We start from the raw sequence: 23874 nt of genomic DNA on the forward strand, positions 1-23874 counted from the left end.
AAGCTGAACAGCAGCAAACATTTTAAAATTGAAAATCAGTTGAGCACCTACCTGATAAAAGTTTCCTAACAGATATATGGTTCCACCCTCTGCAAACAGAAGACAGCTGTTTCTATGAAGAACTACACTATCCTCCGCAGGCAAAGAAAAAACAGATTTTTAAGAGAAAAAAAATCATTTTCTTTAACACCATACTGATACACTGGCAATATCTCCCAAGTCATGCAGAGGCATATATTTTTAACTTATGGTTCTAATTTTAACCATACTAATTTTGGACAAGTTATTTAAAATTACTGTCATGTCTGAAGTTTTTTATAAAGTGAAAATAACAGATATATGTTTTAGTTTTAAAGTAATGTGCTAATTTTTAAGGTTTTAGTGTGGACATGCTGTGCCGAGCAGTGCATTATGGGTAGGATTAGTACGTTCACAACAGGACAAATGCATTTCAGACACTCTGTTCAGGCTCCACAGACAACAGCATTAAACTCTAGTGCCTAAAACTCTTGTGAATATATTCTCTGGATTTATAGACGGTATTGTATTTGCGTTTGTTAAATTCCACGCATCTTAAATGTCGCAGCAGACAGTTTGTTAGTCCATGTACAATACACGATGCAGGATGCGCGATTAACCTGAAACTCAGTCCAAACAATTCTCACATGAATAAAAAAAAAAAATCTGAACAGTCTCACATTCTCTCCACATGCAAAACATGTTGTGATGATGGTTGGTGGTTGGCTCTCACTGCGGTATTGTATCACTTCCTGTTCCGGAGCACAGCGGTGTTTTTCTGTATCTGTTAGCTGTTTAATCTGCGCAGTTAGATTGATCTAGTTATCTAGATTACGATTTGTTTCCCAGTGTAATCTTTACGTGCCTTAACTAAAGCACTCCTTCTGCTGAATCACCTCTAAATTATTTACACATTATTCACTTTGCGTGTTTTTAGGAATCCGCTAGGTTAGCGTAGCTACTAGCTCTTAGCCGATTTAGCATGGCGGCTTCTCCTGTCTCTCCCGCACTTTTCTGCTCTGGGTGTGAAATGTTTAGTTATTCCTCGGCCTCCTTTAGTAGTAACGGTACTTGTAATAAGTGTAGCTTATTCGTAGCTTTGGAGGCCAGGCTGGGCGAATTGGAGACTCGGCTCCGCACCGTGGAAAATTCTACAGCTAGCCAGGCCCCTGTAGTCGGTGCGGACCAAGGTAGCTTAGCCGCCGTTAGTTCCCCCCTGGCAGATCCCGAGCAGTCGGGAAAGCAGGCCGACTGGGTGACTGTGAGGAGGAAGCGTAGCCCTAAACAGAAGCCCCGTGTACACCGCCAACCCGTTCACATTTCTAACCGTTTTTCCCCACTCGGCGACACACCCGCCGAGGATCAAACTCTGGTTATTGGCGACTCTGTTTTGAGAAATGTGAAGTTAGCGACACCAGCAACCATAGTCAATTGTCTTCCGGGGGCCAGAGCAGGTGACATTGAAGGAAATTTGAAACTGCTGGCTAAGGCTAAGCGTAAATTTGGTAAGATTGTAATTCACGTCGGCAGTAATGACACCCGGTTACGCCAATCGGAGGTCACTAAAATTAACATTAAATCGGTGTGTAACTTTGCAAAAACAATGTCGGACTCTGTAGTTTTCTCTGGGCCCCTCCCCAATCGGACCGGGACTGACATGTTTAGCCGCATGTTCTCCCTGAATTGCTGGCTGTCTTGAGTGGTGTCCAAAAAATGAGGTGGGCTTCATAGATAATTGGCAAAGCTTCTGGGGAAAACCTGGTCTTGTTAGGAGAGACGGCATCCATCCCACTTTGGATGGAGCAGCTCTCATTTCTAGAAATCTGGCCAATTTTCTTAAATCCTCCAAACTGTGACTATCCAGGGTTGGGACCAGGAAGCAGAGTTGTAGTCTTACACACCTCTCTGCAGCTTCTCTCCCCCTGCCATCCCCTCATTACCCCATCCCCGTAGAGACGGTGCCTGCTCCCAGACCACCAATAACCAGCAAAAATCTATTTAAGCATAAAAATTCAAAAAGAAAAATAATATAGCACCTTCAACTGCACCACAGACTAAAACAGTTAAATGTGGTCTATTAAACATTAGGTCTCTCTCTTCTAAGTCCCTGTTGGTAAATGATATAATAATTGATCAACATATTGATTTATTCTGCCTAACAGAAACCTGGTTACAGCAGGATGAATATGTTAGTTTAAATGAGTCAACACCCCCGAGTCACACTAACTGTCAGAATGCTCGTAGCACGGGCCGGGGCGGAGGATTAGCAGCAATCTTCCATTCCAGCTTATTAATTAATCAAAAACCCAGACAGAGCTTTAATTCATTTGAAAGCTTGTCTCTTAGTCTTGTCCATCCAAATTGGAAGTCCCAAAAAACAGTTTTATTTGTTATTATCTATCGTCCACCTGGTCGTTACTGTGAGTTTCTCTGTGAATTTTCAGACCTTTTGTCTGACTTAGTGCTTAGCTCAGATAAGATAATTATAGTGGGCGATTTTAACATCCACACAGATGCTGAGAATGACAGCCTCAACACTGCATTTAATCTATTATTAGACTCTATTGGCTTTGCTCAAAAAGTAAATGAGTCCACCCACCACTTTAATCATATCTTAGATCTTGTTCTGACTTATGGTATGGAAATAGAAGACTTAACAGTATTCCCTGAAAACTCCCTTCTGTCTGATCATTTCTTAATAACATTTACATTTACTCTGATGGACTACCCAGCAGTGGGGAATAAGTTTCATTACACTAGAAGTCTTTCAGAAAGCGCTGTAACTAGGTTTAAGGATATGATTCCTTCTTTATGTTCTCTAATGCCATATACCAACACAGTGCAGAGTAGCTACCTAAACTCTGTAAGGGAGATAGAGTATCTCGTCAATAGTTTTACATCCTCATTGAAGACAACTTTGGATGCTGTAGCTCCTCTGAAAAAGAGAGCTTTAAATTAGAAGTGTCTGACTCCGTGGTATAACATCATATAACCATCAACATGTTTATTAGACCCCATTCCTACCAGGCTGCTCAAGGAAGCCCTACCATTATTTAATGCTTCGATCTTAAATATGATCAATCTATCTTTGTTAGTTGGCTATGTACCACAGGCTTTTAAGGTGGCAGTAATTAAACCATTACTTAAAAAGCCATCACTTGACCCAGCTATCTTAGCTAATTATAGGCCAATCTCCAACCTTCCTTTTCTCTCAAAAATTCTTGAAAGGGTAGTTGTAAAACAGCTAACTGATCATCTGCAGAGGAATGGTCTATTTTAAGAGTTTCAGTCAGGTTTTAGAATTCATCATAGTACAGAAACAGCATTAGTGAAGGTTACAAATGATCTTCTTATGGCCTCGGACAGTGGACTCATCTCTGTGCTTGTTCTGTTAGACCTCAGTGCTGCTTTTGATACTGTTGACCATAAAATTTTATTACAGAGATTAGAGCATGCCATAGGTATTAAAGGCACTGCGCTGCGATGGTTTGAATCATATTTGTCTAATAGATTACAATTTGTTCATGTAAATGGGGAATCTTCTTCACAGACTAAGGTTAATTATGGAGTTCCACAAGGTTCTGTGCTAGGACCAATTTTATTCACTTTATACATGCTTCCCTTAGGCAGTATTATTAGACGGTATTGCTTAAATTTTCATTGTTACGCATATGATACCCATCTATCCATGAAGCCAGAGGACACACACCAATTAGCTAAACTGCAGGATTGTCTTACAGACATAAAGACATGGATGACCTCTAATTTCCTGCTTTTAAACTCAGATAAAACTGAAGTTATTGTACTTGGCCCCACAAATCTTAGAAACATGGTGTCTAACCAGATCCTTACTCTGGATGGCATTACCCTGACCTCTAGTAATACTGTGAGAAATCTTGGAGTCATTTTTGATCAGGATATGTCATTCAAAGCGCATATTAAACAAATATGTAGGACTGCTTTTTTGCATTTACGCAATATCTCTAAAATCAGAAAGGTCTTGTCTCAGAGTGATGCTGAAAAACTAATTCATGCATTTATTTCCTCTAGGCTGGAATATTGTAATTCATTATTATCAGGTTGTCCTAAAAGTTCCCTAAAAAGCCTTCAGTTAATTCAAAATGCTGCAGCTAGAGTACTGATGGGGACTAGAAGGAGAGAGCATATCTCACCCATATTGGCCTCTCTTCATTGGCTTCCTGTTAATTCTAGAATAGAATTTAAAATTCTTCTTCTTACTTATAAGGTTTTGAATAATCAGGTCCCATCTTATCTTAGGGACCTCGTAGTACCATATCACCCCAATAGAGCGCTTCGCTCTGACTGCAGGCTTACTTGTAGTTCCTAGGGTTTGTAAGAGTAGAATGGGAGGCAGAGCCTTCAGCTTTCAGGCTCCTCTCCTGTGGAACCAGCTCCCAATTTGGATCAGGGAGACAGACACCCTCTCTACTTTTAAGATTAGGCTTAAAACTTTCCTTTTTGCTAAAGCTTATAGTTAGGGCTGGATCAGGTGACCCTAAACCATCCCTTAGTTATGCTGCTATAGACGTAGACTGCTGGGGGGTTCCCATGATGCACTGTTTCTTTCTCCTTTTGCTCTGTATGCACCACTCTGCATTTAATCATTAGTGATCGATCTCTGCTCCCCTCCACAGCATGTCTTTTTCCTGGTTCTCTCCCTCAGCCCCAACCAGTCCCAGCAGAAGACTGCCCCTCCCTGAGCCTGGTTCTGCTGGAGGTTTCTTCCTGTTAAAAGGGAGTTTTTCCTTCCCACTGTAGCCAAGTGCTTGCTCACAGGGGGTCGTTTTGACCGTTGGGGTTTTACATAATTATTGTATGGCCTTGCCTTACAATATAAAGCGCCTTGGGGCAACTGTTTGTTGTGATTTGGCGCTATATAAAAAAATTGATTGAATTGATTGATTGACTTCTAGGGCTCCGTAAAAATGCCTGTTTTTACAAATAAAAAATGGAATATTTTACAAAAGCACATCTGTAAACACCAACACACGTCACATTAATATGTTGGTTTACATAGTGAATGACTGAACCAATCAGTGTTTAACAGAGGCACATTTACCCAGAATCCTTTGTGATTTGTCTGTTTGTTACAAAACCTCAGAATTAGTGCATTGTTCAACATTAAAAGATATATGTTATATTTTAACTTTGTACAAATGACATAATTGACTTTAATGGAGTTATTCTATCAGTATTCATTTTATTTATACACCAAACCATAAGTCAGTATGACTTTATTTTCCAAGACCTCCGCCTGACCGGAGCGTTGTGATTGGTAGAGAGTTGGTCTTGGTGACTGTTCCAGCTTGCCTCTGCACTGTAAGCTATAAATAAGAGCTTCCAACTGGAGGCAGGATGTTCAAACATAGAAGTGCATGCTCATTGTTTGGGTCTACTGTCGCTTTAATGTTTCCAGAAGCGATCGTGGTGTTAAAACTCAAATTCAGTTTATTAGTAGTTGCAAATATACTAGAAATAATACTGGAATTTATCGGTTATCTGTAACTTCCGATATAAATTTTTGGGTGGTTTATTGGTTTATCTTTATCAATGATAACTTTTCAGTTATCTGATTATCTGTTATCGAAGATAATTTTTTGGTTATCTGTGCCCACCACTGGTGCATGGAAACTCGTTTGAGAATGTAATGGTCAAAGCAGCAAATATGTGTTCATGGAATATTATCTTGAGACATTTATTTACAGGTAATCAATATTTTATGTATAAAATTTGCTTAGTCCAGAATTACTATAAAATCTAGAATTGTGTTTATGCATAATTATCTCAAGACATTTGTTCACAGGTAATCAATATTATGCATACAAGTTTGCTTGTCCAGGATTATTATAAAATGAATAGATGTGTATTTAATTTTTCTTTGTATTAATGCGATTTTTGCTTATTTGTGTCATTTTAGATGGGGTGCTCCACAAAGATTACTGTCTGACCAGGGTCATGAGTTCGTATCCCAGATAAACAACGAGGTCTGCAAAGTCTTCAACATCAAGCGATCTGTAACCAGTGCGTATCACCCACAGACGAATGGCTTGGACGAGCGGACGAATCAAACACTGAAGGCCCGACTTGCCAAGCTGATGAATGACCACCAGTCCGATTGGGACGCGTACCTGGAAGAAGTCGCGTACTCGATTCGCTCCCAGAAACAAGGCTCTACCAAGTACACCCCATTCTTTTTGATGTTTGGTCGTCACCCTCGCCCCCCTATGGAGGTAATAAAATATCCTATGATGCTTTGAGAAATCAGCAATGAATAAATTATCACAAGGCAGCTAGTCAAAGCATTTTTCAGTCATGTTAAATGACCAAGACTAAATAATGTTTTTTGGAAAGATATGCCCTACAGTTATTCAATAATGCTTTTTTGTGTTTCTCATTCTCAATAACTATGCTTACAGTTATTCAATAATGCTTGTTTATATGTTTCTCAGTCTCGATAAACTGCTTTTTTTTTGTCAGCTCGGCACTGATGATCCATCTGTTGAGCTGCCAGTGGTCGATGACATGGAGATAGAGAAAATGGTGGCCGAGAAGAGCAGCATCATGTCTTCCACGAAAGAGCAGGTAAGAAAGCTAAGAAAGAAATTGATTTCACCATGGACAAAGTTTTATCAATCTTTACATTTGGTTTACTTGATTTTACTTACCTTTAAAGGTTTAGCTGCAATCTGAGGAAGATATTTCTACCTCTGCTTCCAGAGAATGGAAAGAACCAATGTTCTAAGATGTGACTGTTGAATGTGTGTGTGTGTGTGTGTGTGTGTGTGTGTGTATGTATGTATGTATGTGTATATATATATATATATATATATATATATATATATATATATATATATATATATATATATATATATATATATATATATTAAGCACCATGAACAAGATGACATATAGAACAAGAAGATATGTGTGTGTGTGTGTGTGTATCTGATACAGGTGCTTAAGAATGTTGACAGAGCCCAGGAGAAGCAGAAAGAGCACTTTGCCCGACGAAAATCCAAAGGTGTAAAATCTTTCACGTTCAGCGTTGGAGACACCGTCCTTCGTCGTGTAATGAAGAACCTGAGCCGCAAGGGGGGAAAGACTGAACCTTTGTGGACTGGTCCCTACAGGTATGTTGTTGAAACTTATTTGGAAAAAGAGGATACAGTGAAATGTTTACTATTTTTACTATTTACTTCTGTTTTTAGTCTAATTTAACAGTAACTTGTTCACAATTTTTATTGTTGGATTTCTTCTATTTTATATTCCTGAAAATAAATGTTTAGGTCACATTGCAAAATGCAATTATTATGTGTCTGGATTATTTTAATTTTAATATTATTTTAGACAAGATGTCCTGCTCCCCTTCCCTGGTGCCCCGAAGCCCCGTACCCACCAGTCCTTCACACACCATGAATATTTTGACATCTTCTGTCACTGCCGCATGCCATATGACCCAAAACGCTTCATGGTGCAATGTGACCTGTGCGATGACTGGTTTCACCGACAATGTGAAACAGTGCCCAGAATAGTGCAGAAAAACACCCCATTCTTCTGCAAGGGATGTTGCCCTCAGGGGCACAAACTTCTCATGGATGATTTTATCGATAGACTTTAGATATTTTTTATGTTCCCTGTTTTGTAATATGTTTTTTTTTTTTTTGGTAAATTTTTTTTTTGATGATTTTTTTTTTTTTTTTTTTTGTAAACTTGGTATTTATGTAATGTGTAATGATTCCTTGGTAGGGTGAATAGGGTGAATTTGATTTTATTATTATATGTGTAGTTGAAGTCATTTGTATATGCAGCCTCAAATATTTTGAAATTTGTATATAGCTTGGTGTTCATGTAAGTTTTATTGTTTCTTGTTACTATTAGTAAATGTGTGAATAAAGATAATACAAAATTTATCCCACTCTGGTTTTGTTCTTCTATCAAGGATAATAAACTTTAAATCAAGTTTCTCCTTATTATTAAGGGATCCAAAATGATTTCATGCCTGGCTGGTTAATTAGAAGAGATTTTTGCAGATCAAATCCTAAGCAAAATATCACATTGTGTGATAATTCAGACCTGCATGCTGCCAAACTAATCAGTGAGATAATCAACTCAATATTCATTTATATATGAAATTGAAGGCTCCATTTGGGTATCAAACACAACAATAAATCTCCTATTATAATGCTATGGTAAATCCAGACTTGCCTGCTAAAATCAGACCAAGCTAGTAAAATCAGTCTGGTTAACTAATCAGTGAGATAATCAATTCAAAATTCGTTTATTTATGAAGTTGAAGGATCCATTTGGGGATCAAACACAAAAATAAATTTGTTGTTCTGGTAAATTCAGACTTGCCTGGTAAATTTATACCAACCTGGTAAAATCAGACTGGTTACTCATTATACTGAGTTATACAAATCATCATTTTTACAGTGTTAATGGGTTCATTTCAAATACAGAAATCCCATACTGTGTTGCCCTGGTAAGTTCAGACTGGTATATATAGTCTAAGCTGGTAAATTCGGACTTGCAGGCTGGAAATTTCAGAATAGCTAGGTAACTAGTAACCAGAATTATAATGGTTAAATCAATAAGCATCAATATAAAGTGACAGGATTTACTTGTGGTTCCAATTTAAAAAAAATTATTTAATATATTTGCTTGGCAAATTTGGACCAGGGTCAATAACACACAAGTCTCAATATACCAAGATGGTAAAATCAGACTGGTGGTAAGTTCAGACTGTAGCTGCTACAGTCTCATTTTACCTGGTAAATTCAGACTGGTAGTAATCTCAGACCGTGACACCGGCCTCTGAGGATGTTTATTCAGCTGTTTAGTTTTGTGTCATGTCTGTGATCTGCTTTTTTTCTACAAAATTAAAGTCATTTCAAATGGCAACTTTCTGGCTTTAAGAAACACTATAAGAAATCAGGAAAAAAAAATTGTGGCAGTCAGTAACGGTTACTTTTTTAGACCAAGCAGAGGGAAAAAAAATATGGAATCACTCAATTCTGAGGAATAAATTATGGAATCACCCTGTAAATTTTCATCCCCAAAACTAACACCTGCATCAAATCAGATCTGCTCGTTAGTCTGCATCTAAAAAGGAGTGATCACACCTTGGAGAACTGTTGCACCAAGTGGACTGACATGAATCATGGCTCCAACACGAGAGATGTCAATTGAAACAAAGGAGAGGATTATCAAACTCTTAAAAGAGGGTAAATCATCACGCAATGTTGCAAAAGATGTTGGTTGTTCAGTCAGCTGTGTCTAAACTCTGGACCAAATACAAACATGGGAAGGTTGTTAAAGGCAAACATACTGGTAGACCAAGGAAGACATCAAAGTGTCAAGACAGAAAACTTAAAGCAGTATGTCTCAAAAATCGAAAATGCACAACAAAACAAATGAGGAACGAATGGGAGGAAACTGGAGTCAACGTCTGTGACCGAACTGTAAGAAACCGCCTAAAGGAAATGGGATTTACATACAGAAAAGCTAAACGAAAGCCATCATTAACTCCTAAACAGAAAAAAACAAGGTTACAATGGGCTAAGGAAAAGCAATCGTGGACTGTGGATGACTGGATGAAAGTCATATTCAGTGATGAATCTGCATTGGGCAAGGTGATGATGCTGGAACTTTTGTTTGGTGCCGTTCCAATGAGATTTATAAAGATGACTGCCTGAAGAGAACATGTAAATTTCCACAGTCATTAATGATATGGGGCTGCATGTCAGTTAAAGGCACTGGGGAGATGGCTGTCATTACATCATCAATAAATGCATAAGTTTACGTTGATATTTTGGACACTTTTCTTATCCCATCAACTGAAAGGATGTTTGGGGATGATGAAATCATTTTTCAAGATGATAATGCATCTTGCCATAGAGCAAAAACTGAAAACATTCCTTGCAAAAAGACACATAGGGTCAATGTCATGGCCTGCAAATAGTCCGGATCTTAATCCAATTGAAAATCTTTGGTGGAAGTTTAAGAAAATGGTCCATGACAAGGCTCCAACCTGCAAAGCTGATCTGGCAACAGCAATCAGAGAAAGTTGGAGCCAGATTGATGAATTGATGTTGTTTGTCACTCATTAAGTCCATGCCTCAGAGACTGCAAGCTGTTATAAAAGCCAGAGGTGGTGCAACAAAATACTAGTGATGTGTTGGAGCGTTCTTTTGTTTTTCATGATTCCATAATTTTTTCCTCAGAATTGAGTGATTCCATATTTTTTTCCCTCTGCTTGGTCTAAAAAAGTAACCGTTACTGACTGCCACAATTTTTTTTTTTCCTGATTTCTTATAGTGTTTCTTAAAGCCAGAAAGTTGCCATTTGAAATGACTTTACTTTTGTGTCATGTCTGTGATCTGTTTTTTTTTCTACAAAATTAAACAACTGAATTAACATCCTCCGAGGCCGGTGATTCCATCATTTTTGTCAGGGGTTGTACTAGGACAGAGGATCCTTCCGTACTGCTGGAATGACTTTGTATCAAGTGAGTGGTTAGTTAGACTAAAATGAGGTGCATCACTTGTGTAGTGAGAAAGAGTCTGCGTTGACATTTTGGCCATGTGGTGCATTATCCAACACATAGTTGCCTGAGGGTTGAAGACTCAGTGGCTGGAGACGTCCAAGGGGGCACCCATGCTTCACCTGGCGGTGGTATATCATTATTTTAGATATACCATTATGTGGGAAGGCACCAGTTGACTGCCTAGGTGGTTGCCATCCCCAGGGCAGATGCACATCCTCCTAGAATTGAGTTTCCATTTTAAAATGCACTTAAAATAAAATGAAAATAAGGTGTCCAGTGTTTAAATAACATTTAAAAGTGCAATTTATGGTAATTGTGATATTAATTTGCATAAGAACTGTACTGGTGAATAAAAGTAGCCTTTGTCAACATCAAAAAGTAACTTGCTGATAACTTTATACCCCCAGTTTGAAATATGGGAAGATGGATGTCTGCTTTGTCTGGTGAGAGTTTAGTAGTAATATTTTTGTAACACTTTCAGGATAAATGCTGCTCTGAGAACGGTGCAGTAACCACTCACGGATCTGAATGATCGCAGTGAGATCAGTGCACACATTTCATCGTCATCTTCCTGATATTTTGGAGTGATTATGTTTGAGTCTTTCCTCAGACACAGATGCAAAGTGTAACCTTTTGTGCATTGGTTTAAAAAAAAAAAGAAAAAAAGATCATGTGTGGGTAAATGGGCCCAAATGTAATAACGGTGGTCCAGTTTCATTGCAAATACAGTTCTGAAAGTATGTCTTTCTTTTTATTCCCTGTGCAGGAAGTTGAGTGTGAAGATGATCACGAACCACAAGTTCCTTGACAGTGTTGGAAATGTTGCTCCAAACAGCCTGTATGATCTGGCCCTGGGACCAGCAGATAACAAAGAGGTAGAGCTCCACTGACGTCCTTCTGCAGTTTTTAAGTCTTTAGAATTGATAATCATAATGTAGATGTTGCGCCATCATGTTATTACTGGTCAGGTGCTGCATTTCTGTATTTTCCTGTTTTGTGTCTTGTGTAGATCTGCTTTCATATTGCTCTCTGTTGTTGTTTTATCAGGTGTGTTCCACATGTTGTCAGGACTTCAACCACTGTCCAGGACACATGGGACACATAGAGCTCCCACTTCCTGTCTATAACCCGCTATTCTTTGATGTAAGCATGTTCTCTCTCTCAATCACACACACCCCGTGTGCTTAGTATCACTTGTCTGCCCAGACAATCCCAAAATTGTACTTACAGTGGTAGATAAATTAAATTCTGTTAAATTAAATTCTGTGCACATCATTTCATGTGCACGGTGTCAGTGAAGCAAGCAGGCAGTCGGTCCTGCTGCTGAGTCCACAGTGCAAGTTTTAAAGTTTTAAAAGCACATTAATGCTCCGCTTTTGTTTAAATGAGCAGCAAGCCTATTTTGTTCACACAGATTGTCAGTGGTCATCTGTCTCTTTCATAGCGCAGTACCAACTCAGCGATAATAGTGAGCACATCCATGGTGTAAAAGTTTTCAAAGCATATTTCCACTTTTCTTTGGTTCATATACTCACCAAATCTGTTTCTGACAGATGGTGCATAAGTAAACTCACTTTTTCCTCCTTCTTACCATGTCTGTGCTTCACCTGCTCACAGAGACTGTACAGGTGCGTGAAGGGTGAGAACAGACTTCCAGTTCTCTTTAGAGTAAAAGTTGGCTTTTGAAGATATTTTTAATTTGATTTTATTCTTTCACATAATAATAATGATTGTAATGGATATGTTTTTAATAGTTAACAGGCTTGTTTTACTCGTATGATTTTGGACTAGGGGCAGCACAGTGCCTTAGTGGTTATCACTGGTGCCTCACAGTAAGAATGTCATGGGATTGCTTCCCCCTGGTCCTTTCTTGTGTGGAGTTTGCATGTTCTTCCCTTGTTCGTGTGGGTTCCCAACGGGGGTTCTGGGTTCCTCCGCTTCCGAAGACATGCAGATTAGTTGCACCGGTGACTCTAAATAGACCCGTAGGTGTGTGTGTGAATGCATTTGTCCATCTCTGTGTGGCACTGTGATGGACTGATATCCTGTCCAGGGTGTACCCCACCTCTCACCTTATGGCTTATGCTAGGCTTCAAGATCCCTGTGACCCTTGATTGAAATAAGGGGGTATAGTAAATGAATGATTCTTGACTAAGTAGAATTGAGGAGCCATGTAAAAAAAAAAAAAAAAATCTGTTTATTTAAAAAAAAAATAAACCACTCTTATATGGTGGGTTGCATGAATTTAATTATTCACTTATTCATTTTCTATACCTGCTTACTCCAATCAAAGGTCAAGGGGGGCTGGAGTCTATCCAAGCAGTCATAGGGTGTGAGGTGGGGTACGCCCTGGACAGGATGCCAGTCTGTCACAGGGCCACATATTAGACCTCTTCAAATTAGACCTTTTTCATCAAACTTATGCAAACTGATATTATTCACATTCTCCAAGGTCTAAATTAACTAAATATACCAGTTATTTTGATCTTGGACCTTGGCTATGCCTGCCTCAAGAGCCATGCAGTTTTTTTCAAAAACGCTGCAAAATTCGGGATATTATGTCCTTGTTTTCTTTGTAGCTTCCCAGAGGTTAATGCTATAGCATTGAAAGTGGTACCAAATGAAAGCTAATAAAATTGTCTTGCATATGGTGTCAAACACATGAACACCTGTGTAAATTTTAACTAATTTTAATGCACAAACATACATATTTTTGATGCTTGAAAAGGATGACATCATATGATACGAGGTCTGTCCAAAAAGTATCGTACCTTTTTATTTTTTTCAAAAACTATATGGATTTGAATCACGTGTGATTACATCAGCCAAGCTTGAACCTTCGTGCGCATGCGTGAGTTTTTCCACGCCTGTCGGTTGCGTCATTCGCCTGTAGGCAGGCTTTGAGTGAGCACTGGTCCACCCCTCCCGTCGGATTTCTTTTGTCTGAGAACTTGCTGAGAGACTGCCGCTTTGCTCCATGAAATTCTTTTCAGAAACTGTTAGAGACAGGCAGTTGGAAACCATTCGATAGATTCAGTTGGATATCGGTGAAGATTCTGTCGGTGTCACGCGGATTATGGACTGTTAAAACCTTTTTAAAGACGGCCCACAGCAGTGGAGGGTGCGCGGCTCGCTCAGCGGCCATTCGACAGGCTGGATCGACCAGATCATTTCTAAACTGAATGCTGTGTTGATCCGGGACATCATGTGACTACCACAGAAATGGCAACAGAGCTGGACGTAGCACTTTTGTGGCACATTCCACTGTTACAGGAGATTTTGTAATGAAAGACGTGCGGAGGATTTCGCGCGTCGGCACGAAGCAGCTCAGGATGCGCAGCAAAAAAACACCTCCATCTTGGAAGTCTCACAGGACATGTTGGGGCATGTACAGCTGTTACACAATTTCTCGGATACTCACTCGACTGAAAACCATCGAAAGCTGTCTGAATCTTCTGAATGGTTTCCAACTCGGAGGTGTTTTTTTTTTTTTGCTGCGCGTCCTGAGCGGCTCCGTGCCGACGCGCGAAATCCTCCGCATGTCATTCATTACAAAATCTCCTGTAACAGTGGAATGTGCCGCAAAAGTGCTATGTCCAGCTCTGTTGCCATTTCTGTGGTAGTCACATGATGTCCCGGATCAACACAGCGTTCTGTTTAGAAATGATCTGGTCGATCCAGCCTGTCGAATGGCCGCTCAGCGCGCCACGCCCTCCACCGCTGTGGGCCATCTTTAAAAAGGTTTTAACAGTCCATAATCCGCGTGACACCGACAGAATCTTCACCGATATCCAACTGAATCTATCGAATGGTTTCCAACTGCCTGTCTCTAACAGTTTCTGAAAAACATTTCATGGAGCAAAGCGGCAGTCTCTCAGCAAGTTCTCAGACAAAAGAAATCCAACGGGAGGGGTGGACCAGTGCTCACTCAAAGCCTGCCCACAGGCAAATGCCGCAACCGACAGGCATGGAAAAACTCACGCATGCGCACGAAGGTTCAAGCTTGGCTGATGCAATCACACGTGATTCAAATCCATATAGTTTTTGAAAAAAATAAATAGGTCCGTTACTTTTTGGACAGACCTCATTCATAACTTTATCTCAAAAATGTTACTCTATAGTCTATACAGCTTTACTAAAGCTGTATGCTGCGTCAAGCTCAGTGAACGTTACATGACAAGTTTGACAAGTAAAAAGCCAAATTATCACCAAGTAAACTTGAAACAAAATCATAAATTTCACTGGAAGTAATGAGTAAAATATTCAGTTACAATGAGCCAAATGAAACTGAATATATTAGCACTGCTATTAAAACAAAACATGCATTTTAATATTTTGCATTAACCTCCAGGAAACAATTATACACTGAACAGAAATATAAATCCAACACTTTTGTTTTTGCTCTTATTTTTCATGAGCTCTATAGTCTATAGTTCTATAGCTCTATAGTCTATACAGCTTTAGTAAAGCTGTATAAACTGTAGAGTAACATTTTTGAGATAAAGGTATGTATCATATGATGTCATCCTTTCCAAGCATCAAAAATATTTATGTTTGTGCATTAAAATTAGTTAAAATTTACACAGGTGTTCATGTGTTTGACACCATATGCAAGACAATTTTATTAGCTTTCATTTGATACCACTTTCAATGCTATAGCATTAACCTCTGGGAAGCTACAAAGAAAACAAGGACATAATATCCCAAATTTTACAGCGTTTTTGAAAAAACTACATGGCTCTTGAGGCAGGCATAGCCAAGGTCCAAGATCAAAGTAACTGGTATATTTAGTTAATTTAGACCTTGGAGAATGGGAATAATATCAGTTTGCATAAGTTTGATGAAAAAGGTCTAATTTGAAGAGGTCTAGCCACATATAGACAGACAAACAGATTTACACACACACCTATGGACAGTTTAAGGTTTCCAGTACACATAGCCTGCATGTCTTTGGATGTGGGAGGAACCTACGCAAACACGGGGAGAACATGGGAACTCCACACGTAGGCCCCAGGTGGGAAGCAATCCTACGGCCTTCTTGCTGTGAAGCAACAGTGCTAACCACTAATCCACCATGCTGCCCAGAAGAGGAAAAAATGGTTTCATTTTAAAGTAGTTCTTCAAAAACGTTCCAGGGGTGCAGTCCATGAATGGCAGGTCAAGTACATCCTGAATGCTTAATGCTTCATGTCGAGGCCTGTGATGGGGGAAAAGAAAAATAATTTGACAGCAGTTAGTACGCTTATTTCCAGTGAGGAAGGTTCCTGGTTCAAGACCACCCCTGCCCATTCTATATGTAATGTGAAGTTGTGTCACTAAGGGCATCCAGAGTAAAAACTGTGCCAAATTAACATGCAGCTCCACCTTGGATCTGCTGTGGTGACCCCAAAAGAAAACAAGGGAGAAGCTGAAGGGACTTACTTTCACAGGAATAAAAGTCCTTCCTGTTTTTACTGGAGGCCAAAATACGAGGGCTGTCAATAAAGTATAGGTCCTTTTTATTTTTTCAAAAACTAAATGGATTTCATTCATATGTTTTTACGTCAGACATGCTTGAACCCTCGTGCGCATGCGTGAGTTTTTCCACGCCTGTTGGTGACGTCATTCGCCTGTGAGCACTCCTTGTGGGAGGAGTCGTCCAGCCCCTCGTCGGAATTCCTTTGTCTGAGAAGTTGCTGAGAGACTGGCGCTTTGTTTGATCAAAATATTTTTCTAAACCTGTGAGACACATCGAAGTGGACGCGGTTCGAAAAATTAAGCTGGTTTTCGGTGAAAACTTTAACGGCTGATGAGAGATTTTGAGGTGATACTGTCGCTTTAAGGACTTCCCACGGAGCGAGACATCGTGCAGCGCTCTCAGGCGCCGTCGTCAGCCTGTTTCAAGCTGAAAACCTCCACATTTCAGGCTCTGTTGATCCAGGACGTCATGAGAGGACAGAAGTTTCAGAAGAAGTCGGTTTCAGCATTTTATCCGGATATTCCACTGTTAAAGGAGATTTTTTTTTAATGAAAGACGTGCGGACGGGTCTGCGCGTCGGGACGCAGCCGGCGCGGTGCGGCGGCACAGGAAAAACACCTCCGTGTTAACCATTTGTAAAATCCAGGCGGCTTTTGATGGCTTTCAGTGGAGTGAGTATATGAGAAATTGTTTAACAGCTGGACATGTTCCAACTTGTCCTTAAGGCTTCCAACGGAGGTGTTTTTCCTGTGGCGGAGTGTCGCAGCGGCTGCGAGCTGACGCTGCAATCCGTCCGCACGTCTTTCATTAAAAAAATCTCCTTTAACAGTGGAATATCCGGATAAAATGCTGAAACTGACTTCTTCTGAAACTTCTCTGTTCTCTCACGACGTCCTGGATCAATAGAGCCTGAAATGTGGAGGTTTTCAGCTTGAAACAGGCTGACGACGGCGCCTGGGAGTGCTGCACGATGTCTCGCATCGTGGGAAGTCCTTAAAGCGACAGTATCACCTCAAAATCTCTCATCAGCCGTTAAAATTTTCACCGAAAACCAGCTTAATTTTTCGAACCGTGTCCACTTCGATGTGTCTCACAGGTTTAGAAAAAATTTTGATCAAAGCACCAGTCTCTCAGCAACTTCTCAGACAAAGGAATTCCGACGAGGGGCTGGACGACTCCTCCCACAAGTAGTGCTCACAGGCGAATGACATCACCGACAGGCGTGGAAAAACTCGCGCATGCGCACGAGGGTTCAAGCATGTCTGATGTAAAAACATATGAATGAAATCCATATAGTTCTTGAAAAAAATAAAAAGGACCTATACTTTGACAGACCTCGTATGTCCATTGGGTATTGTGAAGACTTTGCATCCATCTGTCTGTGCTCAGCACAGTCCTATTGCTGCCAGGGTCTTCAAATTCACAGGGAACATTCTTGGGTCACAGACGTTGGGCAAGTTCAAAAATGGCTAACCTTGACCTATTTTAAGCAAGAAATCCGCTGGTCTGAGGACACAGATCAGTAAATTTTGACCTCTGTCTAGTTGATATTTTCATCTGCTAGACCAATGTCGAGTTAAAAATCTTGTCGGTTTAGTGATTAAGTGTTAAACAAGACCAATGTTTTTTTTCTTTTCTTCAATCTTGTGCTTTAAATAACTGAGACGCTGTTCACAGAATAAAATGATCCGCGCTGTGTCACTCAGTCACACCACTGACTTCATGAATGAAGCTCGGTCAACAAAGGAGAATTGGGTAAAAGTATGAAGTGTCCACAGGCTACTATTATCTTAACTAAAACTTCTTTAACTTAACAGGAGCAGTGCACAGAGCTGCAGAGCTGGTCCACAGACAGACTCAGCGAGAGTTACCATAGCACCACTGCATTCCCATATATGGCACACATAAAAATTTAACTTGGATCAACTGTTGTATTTTGCTACAAAATCTGAATGTGATATGAAACTTTAACACAATTTTCTTCAACAATCATAAAATTTGCTCATACTAGTCTGAGAAGCAATAGATATAATTGTTACCCCAAAAATCAGAGATTTAAGAGTAAAGGCTGTGTTTGGGCTACATAAGGTGAGCACAAGGGCAGAATTGAAGATGCAGAGTACATTCACATGAAAGTAGAGGATCATGTAAGAAAATGTTTATTATTTTACATACATTCAACACAAAATGAAAATGGTCTGTCATGCTATAGATTTACAAATACAATAATGATAGAATATATGCACATAATGTGATGAGTAATGCTACATTGAGGCTCACCCTCAGAGGCTTTGAGCTTCCAAATATCTGGGTCCACTAACTTAGACCAGGAGGACCACTAACAAAATTGATGCTACTGGTCATGAGCATTAGGCTCAAAAATATTTCTCTAACTTTGTTAAAGAGACAGAAGGTCACATTCTGTTTCATATTTTTATGCTCATACAGCCGAGGGTATTTTAGCATTACATTATGTTGAATTTCTTACCCATATATCCACTCATATATTTATTTTCTGTCTATTTCTTACCCCCTCCCCATTGGGCCAAACACTTTTGTCCTCCAATAGAAACTATACCTGTTGATTCGTGGTTCATGTCTCGCATGCCACATGTTAACGTGCCCGCGAGCTGCTGTCTATCTGATGCTGAACCAGCTGAAGTTATTGGAATATGGAGCCCTGCAGGAGGTCTATCAAATAGAACAAGTCCTCAACCAGGTAAGTTCTAAAGTAACTTGTATAGAGTTGTGTACACACAGTATCACTGTAAGCAGAGTACTTGGCAGCAAACGACTATTTGGATAGATGAACAACTATCACATTGATTATTCAGTGTTTAATGTCACAGTTAACTGGTCTTAAGCCTCAGTCATACGGCACAAAGGACACCAAAGCCAAAATTAAACAAAAAAATCTGGACTTATGTTGACTTTCGGCGACATCATTTAACTGTCTTCCAGCTTTGTTTCTGTAGCTGGCACTTCGTCAGAATTTTTAAACTGTTGAAAAATGTAAACAAATCCTGACGACAACTTCAATTCGTCCGTATTCCGTTTTGCTTTCTGTCTTGACGTTTCCTTATTGTTTGCGTAGTTCCCGTACCTTCCCGTACCTAGTTCACGAACATTGACGATATGAATCAATAACTGAAGATCCGACGAACTGAACATGACTCGTCCATGTGTGGGACGAAAAGCAACGTTGTCATACAGAAACAATAGCAACAAGAACGTTTGCTCAACTTCAAATATCTCCTTTTTGAAGCTCGGTTCAGGTGGCCATTCAGAGAACTTTCCACTTCTGCCTTTGCTTCATTTAACCAGACCGGAGGTTGGGACTTGTTTTGGGTGCATTGATGTGCCTCACCTCAGCTTGAACTGCAACAAAATGTCCTACTATGAGGGAGCATGTTCACCAAGCTGGGCATCAAAATGTAACAGCAACAGTGGAAAAAAAAAATAAATTCTTCAAAACAAGTGGAACATGTATTTGTTTTTAAGTATGGACCTCTGGAGTCTTGAGAATGTAGTTTTTTTTAACAATCTTTATTCTCTGAATAAAATCCTGGTCACTCTTTTGCATGAAAAGGCCCAGAAACTGGAATATTTTGACAAAATAATGATCCCTGCCTCACAAAAGTGTCTTTATTTACAGATGATCAAAAGATGCATTTCCAAATATGTATGGAACTATGCTAACTTCCTGCACAGTTTCATTGATGCCAGTTGTTGCACCATGCAGCAGTGTGGGAAACAATGTGTTAAGTTCGATTTTTTTTTTTTTTTTTTTTTTTTTTTTTATAGGTCCATTATTTCACTTGCTGTAAAAACAAAACCAGAAGAAAAAAAGAAAAAAACTGCTTGTGTTTGAAACATGCCTTCTGTAGTGCCCAAGCCTCATGCAAGAGGTTTTGCTGGAAGGAGTATAGTTCTATTTCATTCCTCCTGACCGCCAGAGGGCGGTGCTTTAGCACCTGGATAACTACATGTGCGCAGCACAGAGGTCGAGAATATATACCAACAAAGTCACACCATTGAATGTGACCTGGGTGACGTCACTGGTTGTCTTTATATACCAGATGCACCCATCTTTATATACCAGATGCACCCAGCGCTCGCTTCTTTTCTACATTCTCGCATTCTTAGAGGTTGAGAACGCATTTAGCTGCGATTGCCGCTCTCGCTTGTAGCCTCGCAACCCACCTTCGGTTGGAGCTACGTGCACTGCACACGTCCTCCAGAGGCTGCGACACACGGCTTCACCGTTTTTTGTATTCTTTGACGCCTGTCGTGAGTACACCTTCCTAAACGCCGGGTGCGCGCCTTTGCCGCTGCCCTGCTGGGTATTTTCCTCTGTGCACATTAGCTGTGTTGTTTTGATGAAAGCTGGCTATTTGTTTAGTTGTGTCACTAACCCTGTTAACTACGTGGTAGTGTGTGTATCAGAACCAGTATAGTGTACTGTGTTGGGCTTGCCGTGAGTGTTTTCCACTCCTTGAAGTACTTCGTCTGCACTGCTGCCATTTGCTAAGTTTAACAGCTCCGCTAGCAGCTAGTGTTGTCGTCGTTGCTCTAAGTGACTTAGCACTTGGGCTGTGAGTTTTTCGGCTGTGTGCATCGTGTTATTACTGTGGCTGTGAGTGTTTCACGCTCCGGGCCTTGTATTAGCTTTTACACTGTGAGTGTTTCACGCTCCGTGCCTCGTTTCGAGTCTGCGGCTGTGAGTGCTAAACGCTCCGTGCCTCGTGTCGAGTCTGCTGCTGTGAGTGCTTCACGCTCCGTGCCTCGTGTCGAGTCTGCGGCTGTGAGTGCTTCACGCTCCGTGCCTCGTGTCGAGTCTGCGGCTGTGAGTGCTTCACGCTCCGTGCCTCGTGTTACTATTTACACTGCGTGTGATTCACGCTTTGTCTCTTCTTTTGTAACCATCAGGGCTTGTGTTAGCCATCTGCACACAGTCCACAATGTTGACAGGGCCTTTGTTGCATGGCTGTAGTACCTGTTTGGCTCCCTTGAGCCCAGATGATGGACATATGTTTTGCCCCTCGTGTCTTGGGATCGGACACCTGAGGGAAGCCCCAGCTGGCGATGCCTGCCTTAATTGTGCCAGCATGCCACTGGCAGAGAGATCTGCTAGACTTGCGGCATTGGAAAGTGGAATATCTAGTGCGACTTTGGCCTCCAGCCCCAGGAAGGAACCAAAGCGCCGTAAACGCCCACATGCAGGAGCCCCTTCTGCTAAGAAGGTTACCCATGACCATGCTTTGGCTGAAAAGGTCGAAACGTTGACTTCTGAGTTTGCTCAGATTAAGTCCTTGCTTCTGAATCTACAGCCTAGGGATGCAGTGACAGTTCCTGTTGTCCCTAATGAGGCTGATCAGACCTATGTATTTACTCAGCAGGAGGAAGATGTCGTGTCTATTGCTGCAACTGATTCCTTGTACATGACAAGTGATATAAACTGTGTGGAGGATGAGGATGAGAGGGGTCTTTCTCCAAGCCATTCATTAGTGGGCTCTCATACCTCTGAGGCAGAGTCCATGCCGCAAACCGGACCTGGACTATCCTTTGTCAAGCAAGCTGTTCAGTTGGCTTTATCAAGGCTTGGGGTCGACAATCCCCCTGCGGAAACCACCGCTTCAAGTGCCTTTTTCAGAGTCACTCAGAAGCCTGAGTTCAACGTTCCAGTTTCACAACCATATATCGAGGAGCTCCACCGATGTTGGGCGGACCCCAAATCATTGACCCATCTATCACAGGACTGCAGAGCCCTTAGCTCTATGTGTGATTCGGCGCAGTATGGTCTGAACCGTATGCCCGCCGTTGACAGCATTATTGCGAACCTGGTTGTGGCTCCAGCTGATGCTGCTCAGCCGGATGCCCGCTGCCTATGTCCTCAGTGTAAGGTCACTGATGACCTCCTCACCAAAAGCTATGACATAGCTGCTCGCATCAGTCGCCTAGGCAACTCACTGTCCCATTTAGCCCTTGCCCTCTCAAAGTCTTTGAGGGAAGCAGAGGTTGATGATGCTACGCAAAGTCTTAGTGATGCCTCACTCCAAACCTTTGCTTATATGTCCAGAGAGCTTGGCAGACTGATGTCAACCCTTACCATCACTAGACGTCAGGTGTGGCTTGCGCAGTCCCCCCTATCCGAATCCTGCAGAGGCACACTCCATTCGCTACCGGTTCTTCCAGGCCAAGTATTTGGACCTGCGGCCCAACAAACTTTGGAGCGTGCTGTTGAGACTAGTAAATCTCGGCAACAGTTTGTTGACCTACACCGGTCTTCCAGACCTCAGCCAGTCAGACGTGCTACAGCTTTTCACTCTACATCCAGGCTTCCTCCGACTCCCAGAGCTACACGTGCTTTTGCAGTTGAGGGCCAGCTCTCCCAGCAGCCTGCCTTTCGTGAGCCTATGGGCAGACCCCCGAGAACTGAACGGTTTCGCAGAGCTTCCAGTAATCGTGCCCAGAGGTCCTTAGGGATGCGAGGCAGAGGTGGTCGGGTCTGACTGCCAATGTTTGGCCCCCAGCCGTTTTTCACAAAATCAACTCAGCCACTGGGAGGCTCAAGTTCAAGACCCATGGGTCATTTCAACCTTGTTCGAAGGTTACAGAATTCAGTTCAGATGTCGTCCTCCAAAGTTCAATGGGGTGAGGATGACTGTTGTTTCCAACTCAGTGCAGTCTGCTGCCCTACAACGGGAGATTTTGGAACTCCTGGAGAAGGGGGCCATAGAACCAGTTCACAGTTCAGACCAGCTCAGGGGGTTCTATTCAATTTACTTCCTTGTTCCAAAGAAGGATGGCGGCTTTCGTCCTATCCTCGATCTCCGACGTCTGAATCGTTATATCAAAGTGCTGCAGTTTCACATGCGCTGCACAGTAGACGTCCTTCAAACTATCACACCAGGAGACTGGTTTACAAGTGTTGACTTAAAAGACGCCTATTTCCATGTGCCAGTGGCGCCTCATCACAGGCAGTTTCTCCGCTTTGCTTTCGAAGGTCAGGCATACCAGTTCAGGGTGCTTCCTTTCGGCCTCTCTCTCACCCCTCGTACATTTACCAGATGTATGGCTGCAGCACTAGCCCCACTGCAAGCTCTTGGATTAAGAATCCTACCCTACTTAGACGATTGGCTTGTCTGCACTCCGACTCAGGAGCAGGCGCACAACGACACAGCTCTTCTACTGAACCATGTCTCTCATTTAGGACTCATAGTGAACTTTGCAAAGAGTTCTCTTGTTCCCAGTCAACAAATGACCTTCATCGGCATTGCCATCAACTCCCTGACTATGACTGCATCGCCATCCCCGCAGAGAGTGGACGATGTAATTCGTCTCGTCTCATACATTCAACGGGCTGTGACGCTGCCTTTTGGTTTGCTGCTCCGGTTGATGGGCAAATTGACTGCAATGTCGCTAGTGGTACCTTTGGGACTTCTGTTCTTACGTCCCCTACAGATTTGGATCAACAACCTAGGCCTCAACTCAAAGTTGCACCAGCACAGGCTTGTACGACTCTCCAACCAGTGCCTTCTGCACCTCAAACCCTGGGGGAACGTGGACTTCATCTGCAAGGGTGTCCCTCTAGGCTCTGTTCCTTCTCGCAGAGAGGTGGTTGTTACAGATGCATCACTCAAAGGTTGGGGGGCCGTGTGGAATCACAGGATGTTGAGGGGTGTCTGGAGTCCTCAGGAGAGACCCCAACACATAAACGTGCTGGAGCTTCGCGCTGTGCGACTGGTTCTCAAGTATTTCCGCCCGGCCCTGAGAGGAAGACATGTTCTTGTCCGGTCGGACAACACATCAACAGTCTATCACATAAACC

General features: G+C 41.6%; 1 protein-coding gene across 4 annotated transcripts in view; it reads left to right on the plus strand.

The window, feature by feature from the left end:
• Window positions 1–23874, plus strand: part of polr1a (RNA polymerase I subunit A) — a 181242-nt gene that overhangs the window by 4192 nt on the left and 153176 nt on the right. For all 4 annotated transcript variants that reach the window (XM_034182336.1, XM_034182337.1, XM_034182338.1 and 1 more), the window contains exons 2-4: window positions 11352–11460; window positions 11633–11728; window positions 18613–18762. In XM_034182336.1, coding sequence (XP_034038227.1) covers window positions 11352–11460; window positions 11633–11728; window positions 18613–18762 — 355 coding nt within the window. The remainder of the gene's footprint in view (window positions 1–11351; window positions 11461–11632; window positions 11729–18612; window positions 18763–23874) is intronic.

This window comes from Thalassophryne amazonica, chromosome 11 (assembly GCF_902500255.1).
Source record: "Thalassophryne amazonica chromosome 11, fThaAma1.1, whole genome shotgun sequence".
Classification (NCBI taxonomy): domain Eukaryota; kingdom Metazoa; phylum Chordata; class Actinopteri; order Batrachoidiformes; family Batrachoididae; genus Thalassophryne; species Thalassophryne amazonica.